The 13,099-nt window shown below is 39.4% G+C and overlaps 1 protein-coding gene across 1 annotated transcript; it reads left to right on the forward strand.

The window, feature by feature from the left end:
* The first annotated feature begins 1,942 nt into the window (after positions 1–1,942).
* Positions 1,943–11,462, forward strand: il10ra (interleukin 10 receptor, alpha). Its single transcript, XM_060943224.1, has 7 exons — positions 1,943–2,149; positions 2,592–2,703; positions 6,824–6,999; positions 7,185–7,330; positions 7,497–7,665; positions 7,791–7,906; positions 9,387–11,462. Exons 1-7 carry the CDS (start codon positions 2,086–2,088, stop codon positions 10,245–10,247), a joined length of 1,644 nt encoding a protein of 547 aa, XP_060799207.1. The 5' UTR covers positions 1,943–2,085; the 3' UTR covers positions 10,248–11,462.
* Positions 11,463–13,099: the final 1,637 nt, after the last annotated feature.

A 13,099-nucleotide genomic window follows, 5' to 3' on the forward strand; every position in this document is an offset into this window, starting at 1 on the left:
AGCCTTGGTAATGCACTTGGTCCTCATTCGTCAAACCTACATAGCGTAGTCAGAAATCTGGGCATTCTACTAGACAGCTCCTTAACAACAAGCAAGTCAGTAGCGTGGTTAAAGGCAGCTTCTATCAATTAAGAACTATAGCCAAGCTGAAACCCATTCTACCCCCAACAGACCTTGAAACAGTCATCCATGCATTCATCTCCTCCCATTTAGACTACTGTAATTCCCTGCACATAGGTATGTCACAATCAAATCTCAACAAACTCCCGCTTGTACAGAATGCTGCTACCAGGCTCCTTACCAACACAAAAAAGAGGGAACACATTACGCTGATTTTAGCTCAGCTCCACTGGCTTCCAGTTAAATTCAGAATTGAGTTTAAAATTTTACTTTGTTTTTAAAGCCATTAATGGTTTAGCCCCACCATACATTTCTGAACTTCTGCTCCCACACTCTGCACCCAGGTCACTCAGGTCACAAAATCAATCACTTCTTACCGTCCCATGTTCACACCTCAAAACCCATGGTGACCGAGCTTTCTCTGTAGCTTCTCCAAAGCTTTGGAGTACCCTCCCTCCACACATCAAATCCTCCCCTACAATTACCTCTTTTAAATCTAATCTTAAGACCTATTTTTTCTCACTTGTTTTTAATTCAGATTGACATCTGATATTTTATTTTATTTACTTACTTATTTTTGTTGTTGTTGTTGTGCCACCAATAACCACACATAATCTTGTTTAGATGTACACTACCGTTCAAAAGTTTGGGGTCACCCAGACAATTTTGTGTTTTCCATGAAAAGTCACACTTTTATTTACCACCATAAGTTGTAAAATGAATAGAAAATATAGTCAAGACATTTTTCTGGCCATTTTGAGCATTTAATCGACCCCACAAACGTGATGCTCCAGAAACTCAATCTGCTCAAAGGAAGGTCAGTTTTATAGCTTCTCTAAAGAGCTCAACTGTTTTCAGCTGTGCTAACATGATTGTACAAGGGTTTTCTAATCATCCATTAGCCTTCTGAGGCAATGAGCAAACACATTGTACCATTAGAACACTGGAGTGAGAGTTGCTGGAAATGGGCCTCTATACACCTATGGAGATATTGCACCAAAAACCAGACATTTGCAGCTAGAATAGTCATTTACCACATTAGCAATGTATAGAGTGGATTTCTGATTAGTTTAAAGTGATCTTCATTGAAAAGAACAGTGCTTTTCTTTCAAAAATAAGGAAATTTCAAAGTGACCTCAAACTTTTGAATGGTAGTGTATGGTCTTATTATTGCCCATGTTAAGACTCCTTAGCTAACTTTTTTGTGAAGCACTTTGGCTCAACCCCTGTTGTTTTTAAATGTGCGATATAAATAAATGACTTGACTTGACACATTCTGCACACATTACAAAGGCATGGCTGTGGAAGAAGATTGTGCCTGATCCCTCTGTCTCCAATAGAGAATGTGTGGAGAATTTAGAAACATAAAATATGACAGTGATGACCCCATACTGTTGCACACCTTAAGACCTGTTTGCAGGAAGAATGGGACAAAATAACAATAAAATAATGTGCTGTTGTGCTGGTTTGAGTGTAATACAGGTAAAAAAAAATATTGACAACTCATTGGTTTTCAGATTTAATATAAAATTTCAATGCACCGTTCCAACTTTTTCTGATTTGGGATTGTAAAATGTCCTGTTTCTTAATCACACAGCACTCTTTTGGTAATCGCAATTAATTTTGTGTGTCTTTATGTCATGATGTCTACTCACTAATCTAAATTCAGTAATGGAAAAAAAAAAACCCAGTGCTTTCAGAATTACAGTGCAAAACAGGAACTGTATATGAATGTTGACAAGAGGGAAAGAAGAAAGAGGAAACGTAAGAAGGGGCGGTGCCTTTCAGTCAAACATGAATTCATACAATTTGAACTGTGAAGAGTATCAGTCAGAGACGGAAGAGCTGACACTCATATACACACTGAATCTGATGTGTGTAAAACAGCACTACGCGTCGATGTCCTGTAGATTTTTCAGCCAGTTTTTTTGTGAACTTGTATCTTGATATGATACAAACACAACCATGGACAGGAACCCCTGGGTTTCAGCTCTCATCATTTTACTCCACTTTACACTTTACCTCTCAGGTAAGAGAATGAATTCCTTTATGTTACTCTGAGACAGCCAATATCTTTGGTTTTACCAATATTCTTTTTTTACAATTATATATATATATATGTGTGTGTGTGTGTGTGTGTGTGTGTGTGTGTGTGTGAAATAAAATACCCATTTACCTGAGTGTTATGAATGTCACTTACCGTACATGCGTATATGTGTGTCATGTACTTTCCTCCATTTTCCGTCAGTAAATAGCAATGGAGTTTCTGTACAGTACGTCTATGATTTGTGTGTGGAATCAAATGATAACTTACACTTGTGATGGAAAGTGACATTACGTGATGTATAAAGCACAAAGTTAGAATGAAGCCATGACATAAGCTTAAAAAAAAATCCACCATCTGGGAAGTTTTGTGAAAAATCCACTCCCACACTGTGTGTCAACATTGAAATGGTTTGTGTGTTTCTCAGGAGCGAGTGTCCCAAATGTTACTGTGCACATATGGGAGGGGAATGTAACTCTTACATGGGACTATCCTGAGGAAAATCTTGGGGATTATCTCTCTCTAGTCCAGCTGCTTAAGTAAGTCATGTGTACACACACACACACACACACACACACACACACACCATTCTGTGTAAACTCTAGAGACTACTGTGTGTGAAAATCCCATAAGATCATGAGTTTTTCAGAAACCGATAGCAGTCCATCTGGCACACAATTCATGCCACAGAGATCAGACTTTATCTTCATTCTGATGTGAACGTTATCTGAAGCTCGTGACCTGAATTTGTATGATTTTATACATTGTGCGGCTGCGACATGATTGGCTGATTAGATAACTGCAATTGTTCCTAATAAACTAGAAGGTGAGGGTGTGTATATGTGTGTACAGTGGGGTTCAGTGGTTCCATGAGTACACTGAAAATCTGGATTTTTTTCTTATTTAAAAGAGGAAATAAACCAAAAGTTTTAAAACATTCTGAAACACAGAAAGGGAAATCTGCAACATCTTAACTAGACAATATTCAACATGTTGCACAATTTCTCAGTCAATATTCTTTCTTTGAGTCTTATCCTTTCCATCGCAGCGTGTGTCCGATGGATTTGGTGGAGTCCATCCCAGCTTGACTGAACACTGCTATTAAAGCAAAAAAAAAAAAAAAAGCCAACAGAGCAAATACTAAAACTTTGAAATTCATGTCAATATTTCTAAGAGTCTACTTTTCAGTCTGGTTGTTGAGCTTTATGTTGAAAAAGAATGGCAAACACAGAACCTCTGGACCCCGTGGTATACTGTGTGTATAAATGCAACAGTTCCAGTTCACTAATCTGACCAGTTGAGCAGTGTTCTAAGAAGGCCAATATTTCGCAATAACAGCAAAGGAATGTTTCACTGTGACTCATCCACATAAAATTCCACTTCATCAATTAGTCAGTATCCTTTATTTAGCCAGGTAAAAGACTCACTGAGATTAAGGGTGTTTTCACACTTGGTCCCTTTCAGCCATCTAACCGAACTCAGATCGATGACTCAGCATTTTTTGCGCATATGTGAACACTCCAACCGTACCCAGACCCCTTTAAAGCGAACCGAACTGAGACCACCTCAGGAGGTGGTCTCAGTACGGTTCGCTAAAAATCAATGGTATGGTTCGCCTAATCTGCGCATTGTGAACAAAAAGCGCACCGGGTTCACTTCGCCTTTTTCACTGTAGTTTAACCTTCTTCGTTTGCCGTAGTTGGTCATGTGACTGGAGCAGGGAAACTCAACTTCCTTTTGGAACTTACCACAGCCGCTGGAATAAATTTATTTTCCTTAATCTGCACTATTTTGATCAAAGAATACAGCAGGGCAAGCATGGCAGCAGACATTTTGATTCAAGAGAAAATTACCCAGAATTCCGTGCACTGGGGGTCTGAGGGCTCTAGAGGACCTGGTGTGAACAGAAAGAGGACTGAGGCCCCATCAAAGCTTAACTGGACCAGAAAGAGAACCCAGTCCTCTTTGTAATAAAGTCACAGCGTGAACACAAAAAGAACTGAGTTCTTTTTCTGTTGGTCCACTTTTTGGTCCACTTAAAAAGGACTGAGTCTGGTTCCTTTAAAGGGGACCAGGTGTGAAAACACCCTAAAAAGTCTCTTTTCCAAGAGTGATCTGGCCAAGAGGGCAGCAAACTCAACAACATCATCAGCAGCCATGATGATCAATAGTTTTCAGGAATATTATTTTTGATGTAAAACCACAAACTGGCCTAGTGGTTAGCGTGTCCATGTCTCAACCAGGAAATCCTGAGTTCTACTCGTGGTTGGGTCATACCAAAGACCATCATAAAAATGGTACCTACTGCCATCTGGCAAGGCATGCTGCAATACAGATGCGAGTGGGGGAGTCAAACTCTCGTGGTTACCAGAGGACTTGCCCCACCTGTAACGCTAGCTGTATAGGCGAGAGGCCGAAGGCTAACGAATCGGAGTTTGGCGCCACACCCATGCACCTTAAGGAATTGGGTAGTACTGGGACAGGAGACTGCCTGGGAAGACCAGATCTTGGCATGGGAATGGACTTTGACTTTTTTTTTTACTTTTGATGTAAAATATGAAAGCTCATCAGATGTAGATGGAAAGGAAGAAGGGACGTTCATTTTACCAGAAGCTACTTTCACATGAATGTACAAAGGTACAATGCAACAAAGTCAGTGTGGCTTGTTTTGGGGGTCTTTTTCTGTTCATGGATCACAATTAAATGGAATATTTAGCCACATTGTGTACAAAATGTCTCTCAGTGTTAATTTCTTGTTAAAGCTGTTGTATGAAAGCGATAATACACTTGAGATCGTGCTGTTGTACTGACTCTCAGCACAGCTGTAATTAGCTACGACACTTGGCCTTGTGCCTGTGACCAAATCACACCATGCTGATATCCAGCACAACAGCATGACCTTGAGTGTGACATTGCTTATATATATATATATATATATATATATATATATATATATATATATATACACACACACCCACACACACACACACAGTGGTGCTTGAAAGTTTGTGAACCCTTTAGAATTTTCTATATTTCTGCATAAATATGATCTCAAACATCATCAGATTTTCACACAAGTCCTAAAAGTAAATAAAGAGAACCCAGTTAAACACATGAGACAAAAATATTATACTTGGCCATTTATTTATTGAGGAAAATGATCCAATATTACATATCTGTGAGTGGCAAAAGTATGTGAACCTCTAAGATTAGCAGTTAATTTGAAGGTGAAATTAGAGTCAGGTGTTTTCAATCAATGGGATGACAATCAGGTGTGAGTGGGCACCCTGTTTTATTTAAAGAACAGGGATCTATCAAAGTCTGATCTTCACAACACATGTTTGTGGAAGTGTATCATGGCATGAACAAAGGAGATTTCTGAGGACCTCAGAAAAAGTGTTGTTGATGCTCATCAGGCTGGAAAAGGTTACAAAACCATCTCTAAAGAGTTTGGACTGCACCAATCCACAGTCAGACAGATTGTGTACAAATGGAGGAAATTCATGACCATCGTTACCCTCCCCAGGAGTGGTCGACTAACAAAGATCACTCCAAGAGCAAGGCATGTAATAGTTGGTGAGGTCACAAAGGACCCCAGCATAACTTCTAAGCAACTGAAGGCCTCTCTCACATTGGCTAATGTTAATGTTTATGAGTCCACCATCAGGAGAACACTGAACAACAATGGTGTGCATGGCAGGGTTGCAAGGAGAAAGCCACTGCTCTCCAAAAAGAACATTGCTGCTCGTCTGCAGTTTGCTAAAAATCACGTGGACAAACCAGAAGGCTATTTGAAAAATTTTTGTGGACGGATGAGACCAAAATATAACTTTTTGGCTTAAATGAGAAGCATTATGTTTGGAGAAAAAAGAACACTGCATTCCAGCATAAGAACCTTATCCCATCTGTGAAACATGGTGGTGGTAGTATCATGGTTTGGGCCTGTTTTGCTGCATCTGGGCCAGGACGGCTTGCCATCATTGATGGAACAATGAATTCTGAATTATACCAGTGAATTCTAAAGGAAAATGTCAGGACATCTGACATGAACTGAATCTCAAGAGAAGGTGGGTCATGCAGCAAGACAACAACCCTAAGCACACAAGTCGTCCTACCAGAGAATGGTTAAAGAAGAATAAAGTTAATGTTTTAGAATGGCCAAATCCAAGTCCTGACCTTAATCCAATCAAAATGTTGTGGAAGGACCTGAAGCGAGCAGTTCATGTGAGGAAACCCACCAACATCCCAGAGTTGAAGCCGTTCTGTACGGAGGAATGGGCTAAAACTCCTCCAAGCCGGTGTGCAGGACTGATCAACAGTTACCGGAAACGTTTAGTTGCAATTATTGCTGAACAAGGGGGTCACACCAGATACTGAAAGCAAAGGTTCACATACTTTTGCTGCTCACAGATACGTAATATTGGATCATTTTCCTCAATAAATAAATGACCAAGTATAATATTTTTGTCTCATTTGTTTAACTGGGTTCTCTTTATCTACTTTTAGGACTTGTGTGAAAATCTGACAGTGTTTTAGGTCATATTTATGTAGAAACATAGAACATTCTAAAGGGTTTACAAACTTTCAAGCACTACTCTATGTGTGTGTGTCCTGTGTCAGTGCAATCACCTAATATGTGCACCTTCTCTCTTTTACTAGTTATTCTGATTCTTCTAGAGACTGGTTCAATGTCTCCCACTGCCAACTTATTAAAACCACCGTCTGTAATATTGAAAACCTTCCAGTGAATTCAAATTTCAAAGTGAAAGTTGGAGTACTCACGACTCAAAACATTTTCTTGTGGAGTACTAAACGGTGGATTAATGTTCGGGAAAGTGAGTATTTAATCTGCTTTCTTTTCTTTTATAAACTGAAACGTGACAATCTGTACATCTTTTACAACAGCAGAGATTCATATTCTACTTGCTACTTATTCTTCAGTTTTGGGAATTATACAGAATTTTAATTCCAACTTCCTCCTGTAACTCAAAGTGTTGATGACAAAACCTTTGTGTCATAGGTCAGCTGATTGCCCCAACATTCAGTCTGTCATCCACTTCATCCTCTGTGCGAGTCAAAATACACAAGAAACAGATACTTGATGAAATCTTTCCTAACGGTGTGCAATACACTACGTACCTGTGGCCAGATGGGAAGAAAAACCAGGTACAGTTTACGCTAAAATTCACTCATTAATTGTATGTTAGGTCTTAGATCATTTAACGTCAGCCAGAGAGTAATGTTTAACCTGTTTTACATTTTCATGCGTGTTTTGGCTGGTGAAGAACGCCCTGTGAGTTAACCATGCTCTGGTGTTGTTCTTGGTACACAGACACTGACAAAGAGTGATGACACTGATGATGATGATGATGATGATGATGGCGAGATCACATTCATGTCATTGCAGTCAATGCAAGTGTACTGTGTGTATGTGAAGGTGGAGAGTAGCACAACTCTTGCGAGCAATGTCTCTTCTGTACACTGCATAAAGCTACCATTAGGTACTCTCAACAGCACTCGATATGTGTGTGTGTGTGTGTAAATCTATCCTCAGAGCATGAATATAAATGTATTGCCTTGGGACAATAAATTCTTATCTTGTTTATTCATCATGTCTTGTTTATAGATGTGACCCTGCTTATTTACTTCCTTCTGCTGGGCCTGGGGCTGCTGGCCATTATGGCGTTTATCATGTTCTTGATGTGTTTCACAAGGCGACCTCGGAAAATGCCCAGTGCTTTGGTGAGTCATTTCTGTCTTCATCTGGTTTCATCAAAACCAAAAGTGGTGAACAAGCAGCTTTTAGTGAGCAAAAGAGGAACAAAACACCTCATTCACGCTGATGCATATGATCAGTGAAACAATACTTCACACTTTGTAAAAACCTAACCAGAGAGAAACAATAGGACCGGGGCTTTTTGTATCAACAGTTACTGACCTTTTAATCTGAAAGCTGTAACCTGAAAATTTTCTGTAATTTTTCTTTGTGAGAAGTGTGATTTTTATTTTGAGTTTTACAACAGTGATGCTCTGATTTTGACTAGCAGTGTTCCAAAAGCACTGACACACTCTATGGGCAAAAGTTTGTGGACACCTGACAATCACACCCATACAGTATGTGCAATTGTTCCACCCCATATTAAGTGAGGAGGTCTGACCTGCAGTTACTATTCCAGTTCATCCCAAAGGTGTTCAGTGGAGTTGAAGTCAGCACTCTTTCATCACTTTCATTGTCATGCTGGAACGCTTTTTTGGTCTTTTAGTTCCATCCATCCATTATCCGTAACCGCTTGTCCTATGAAGGGTCACGGGCGAGAGTTGGAGTACACCCTGGACAAGTCATTGTCGGGCTGACACATAGAAACAAAACAACCATTCACATTCACACCTATGATCAATTTAGAGCCACCAATTAGAAGAAGAAGAAAAAGAAGCCAAGACAAGAAGCCTTTATTTGTCACATGTACACTCAAGCACAGACATAAGCACACAGTGAAATTTAACCTCTGCATTTAACCCATCTGAAGCAGTGAACACACACAGTGAGCAATGAGCACACACACATACCCAGAGCAGTGGGCAGCTACACTACAGCGCCCGGGGAGCAGTTGGGAGTTAGGTGCCTTGCTCAAGGGCACTTCAGCCTAACCTCCAGGCCATGGCTGCCCTGTCTTAACTTAACCTGCATATCTTTGGACTATAAGGGAAACCAGAGCACCCAGACGAAACCCACACAGACACGGGAAGAACATACAAACTCCATAAAGAAAGGCCCTTTTGGCCATCGGGCTCAAACCCAGGACCTTCTTGCTGTGAGGAGACAGTGCTAACCACTGCACCACCATGCTGCACATTCTTTTAGTTCCAGTGAAAGGAAATTGTAATACCATACAAATACACTCTGGACTATTTTGTGCTCCCAATTTCGTGGCAGCAGTTTGGACAAAGAGCCGCATGTGACTGTGCTGGTCAGATGTCCACAAACCTTTGATCATACAGTGTATTTAATATAACAGCACTGGTACATTTGACTGTGTCCTCAAATTTGGCCATATTGTATCACTTACCTGATAATAATTTTACAATCATGCTGCTGTCCTGAATATCAGCATGGCTTTATTACCGACAAACGAATCACAGCCATGCTGACATTCAGTAAAACAGCACTCTTGCTCATGTGATGTTGCTTAAATGTGTATCTTGTGTGTCTTTTCTCCCTCAGAAACTTGTTGTAAATGTATGGAAGCCCATGATTATTAAATCTGATCAAATGGAGACCGTGACAGACAAAGGATGGGTCATCATCACCAACAACACAGATACAAAAAAGAGCACTGAATTTACTGAGGAAGACAAAGAGAGGAAAGGAAGCGTGGACAGCGGATTAAGCATAGAACACCTGAACCTGTCTGTCAGCAAGGCAAAGACGGAGGAACAGACCGGAGATGTACAAGTGGACAGCGGTTGTGGAAGTCTAAAAGGGACTGAGATCAGTGGGAGTGTTGGCAGAATCACGAGACAACTCTCCATACATGAGATACACCACAGTGGTAAAGATGAAGGAACTGAGGACAGTGGGTTGGGACTGGGCAATCATGAAGTGTCTGGTTCTCTAGAGGGGGAGGACACTGGACTCTTGTCCCAGGTAGTGGTTGGAGATGGATATCGGAGTCAGAGTCCCTCTAGCGTGGACGTCCAAATTGACGTGGACTCAAACTTGGCTGCTCCATCTGCTGGATACAGGTCTGGTCAGGTGACATGTACATGTTCAGCCCATGAATATTGCATTTGGTGCAAATTTAAGAATCCTTTCACTGTCAACTGTCAACCAGTAACTCAATCACAGCCAGACTTTCGACAAATTGATGATGGAAACTCTGTGAGTTCGAGCTACTTGAAGAAGAGTTTTAAGCAGACAGTAAACCTTTTAAATATGGAAGTCCCGTCAACAGAGTCCGATAATAACTGCGCTTCTGAGTCTTCTCTCATTCTCTTGTCATGTCCACTACTTCTGCAAAATGAAAAGGAACTCGATAGCACAAGGTCTTTCACACTTGATAACATGGAACTTAGAGTTTCCTGAACTGCTTGCTGGTGGCATTTGCATGAAAAAGGAACCAATGTGACTGGAAACATGGCCTTTCGCTTTCAGCTACATTCTCAAGGGAACGTGAGAAAAGAATGAGTCATATATTCAAACACTTTTTTTTTTTACACAGACTTACTCACTGCATAGATTATAATTTTAGATGATTAAGAGTTTCATCATCATCATCAACTGGGGATGCAAATATAAGCCAATCTGGACAGAATAAAGGATGGACAAATTGTCAGATGGGCTATGAACAGATGATCTTTCTACAAAATAAAAAAGGCAAAGGAGAAAATAGCAGCCAAAATATGTGTTGCTCTTGATTCAACTGTAAACCATTTGTTTTTCTGAATGCCTGAAATGTACTACAGTGCAGTAATAAGATCATTTATGCTTCCTTGGCCTTACGGATTTAACTATTCTGTGATGATCAAGTTCTTTATCTGATAGAATAGTTATTTAAATGTGTAAAAACGGACAGTTTATGACTCCTGAAAAGTCGTACTGATTATTCTTTTACTCGCCAAGTGCTGAATTGTTTAAGATGAATGTCTGCTGTATGAGGAATGATTCAAGCACAACACCTGGAGGAATTAAAGAACAGAACATTTTGTTCTGCCACTCAGAGTGACTTCCTCAGTCTTCAGAAACACTTTATGTGGTATTCTGTGTATATCTGAGACATTACAGTGTTAATAAAGCGCAACACATATGTGCCCTGATCGTACAGGGGTCAGAACCGGAACAGATTCGGCTCTGAGGATACAGAAACAGTACTGGTCCTTATCTGTATTTATACTAAGTATATTTATTTATCTACCTATTTATTCTTTCACTCACTCACTCACTCACTCACTCACTCACTCTCTATCTTCGCCTTTTAGATAGCACTGAGGATTCCCACATGGGGAAATGGTGAGGAGAATTCAATAAATCCTTTTAAAACCAAGACTAAAACTCAGACCATGTCTGTAGGTAGACTTCTTCTCCTCCCCACATGGGCTGCTGTGCATGTTTTTGTTGGTGGAAAAACCTGCCTTGAGCAGAGAGGAATAAATTGTCTATGGAAACACACAGTTATTTCAGTCATCATATTTTCATGATCTGTCAGTTTTAATTAAAACTGGTTTGTCCAATTTCTGATCAGTTTAATTCTAAATTTGTAATAACCAATAAATAAATAAAAACAAATTACTTTATCATATAGCATATATTTTGTCCTTATTCTTTTCCATAAACAAAAAAAATCACTTCATGAGGACTTTATAATGATAATGCCTTTTGCTTGGTGATTTCTAGCCAACAGAAGTCACTCAGAGCATTCACTCAGCTGCAGTTTCCTTTGAATATATTTTTTTTTAATTCAAGGAAGTAATATTTTGCAAAATGGAAAATTGTGTTTCCATTTCACATTTAAGTCACATGACATGAAAAGCAAATGGAAACCCTTCAAAAAAATGTGCGCTCTGTCAGAGATATCACGAGAGGAGAAAACCAGCTTTAAATCACATCACTCAGTGGAAACACAACATACACTACTGTGTTGTCTTTTTTAAATTGTACTGTTTTATTTTTATTTTTCAAAGAAAGAAAGAAAGGAAGGAAGAAAGTGAATCACAGGGCATCAGCTTCAGTCTGATTGTCTCCATTGTCACTTGGAGCCTGTGGGAAACAACAAAAAAAAGGTGCTGAAGCAGGACGTTTTTTTCCTTCACGTCATTTGGATGTGAATATTAAGGGTGTGTTTCTGGAGGTTTCAGAACAAACAAAGACTATGTTCATGAACTTGTTCATTAAAATGCGTCAGTCTTTAACATTTGCCTCCTCGGAGTTGTGATGGGGAATATTTGGCTCCTAGGTTGTTTCTATTTTAGGGAATTGAGCCAACAAAATTTGTTAGAAAACATCACTGGAAGATACAAACCAAGATAATATGTAGTTCAAACCAATTATGAATCATAGTGATGTAAAATAGAGCAAGAGAGTCAAAGCTAACAGACTGTTTCTTTCTCAGGTTTTTTTTCTTTTTTTTCTGGTGTTTTCCGGTGACATACGGTTCATAATTTCTAGGAAAACATAAAACAAACAAAAGCACTTCTAGTACAGGTCACACCCATCCCCTTCTTCAAAACTATGGGTGAAGTAAACCTATAAATAAAACAAAGAAGGTGAAACTTGAGTGAGTGAATGAGTGAGTGATGTTAATCATAAACAGAATTAATTTTAATAATCAGTTCTTTGAATACACAAATGGAAAGCCCCATGATTATTCAAAACCAAAGAAGAACATTTCAAATTTGATAGAAATAATCACCATAAAAAGCCATAACTGACAGAAACTTAAAAGTAGAAGGCCTTTTGGTTTCATAAAACCATTGAAATTTAGTTCCCTCTGAAATTTGGTCATTGTGATATATGTTTATTTCTGCAATATCTAAAAAAATATATATCAGGCCATTCTGTGGCTGGGAAGTTATTTAATTTGAGGGGATTAAAGCAAATAATGTGCATGAAATCACTTGCTTCGCGCAGTCAAGCAAATACAGGAAGTCCGTGTGTGTGTGCATGCACAGGTTTACCTTGACCGTGCACTGACAGTTACATCATTTTGTTGCTAAACGAACAGCTGATCACACCGAGGTGCTTGCTGACTGCCGATATTTATTAGTTTGGTCCTGCGTTTCCTTTCCTTCATATATAACATCACGTCTTTTCTTCTCGCTTTCTGTTACTGTAGTTAGTCTTCCATGTTTCATTCGCATTATCCATTTTTCTCTCCTGTTTCAAATTTGCATCCTACAATACCTTGTGTGAATGGGGAAAGCCCACCATTTGATGCATGA

Source organism: Neoarius graeffei, chromosome 16, assembly GCF_027579695.1.
Source record: "Neoarius graeffei isolate fNeoGra1 chromosome 16, fNeoGra1.pri, whole genome shotgun sequence".
Lineage (NCBI taxonomy): Eukaryota > Metazoa > Chordata > Actinopteri > Siluriformes > Ariidae > Neoarius > Neoarius graeffei.

Coding starts and splice junctions, on each gene's coding strand:
- il10ra (XM_060943224.1), top strand. CDS start 2,086: ATGGACAGGAACCCCTGGGTTTCAGCTCTCATCATTTTACTCCACTTT. Junction 2,704..6,823: donor TCTCTAGTCCAGCTGCTTAA/GTAAGTCATGTG, acceptor CTCTTTTACTAG/TTATTCTGATTCTTCTAGAG. Junction 7,666..7,790: donor CTGCATAAAGCTACCATTAG/GTACTCTCAACA, acceptor TCTTGTTTATAG/ATGTGACCCTGCTTATTTAC.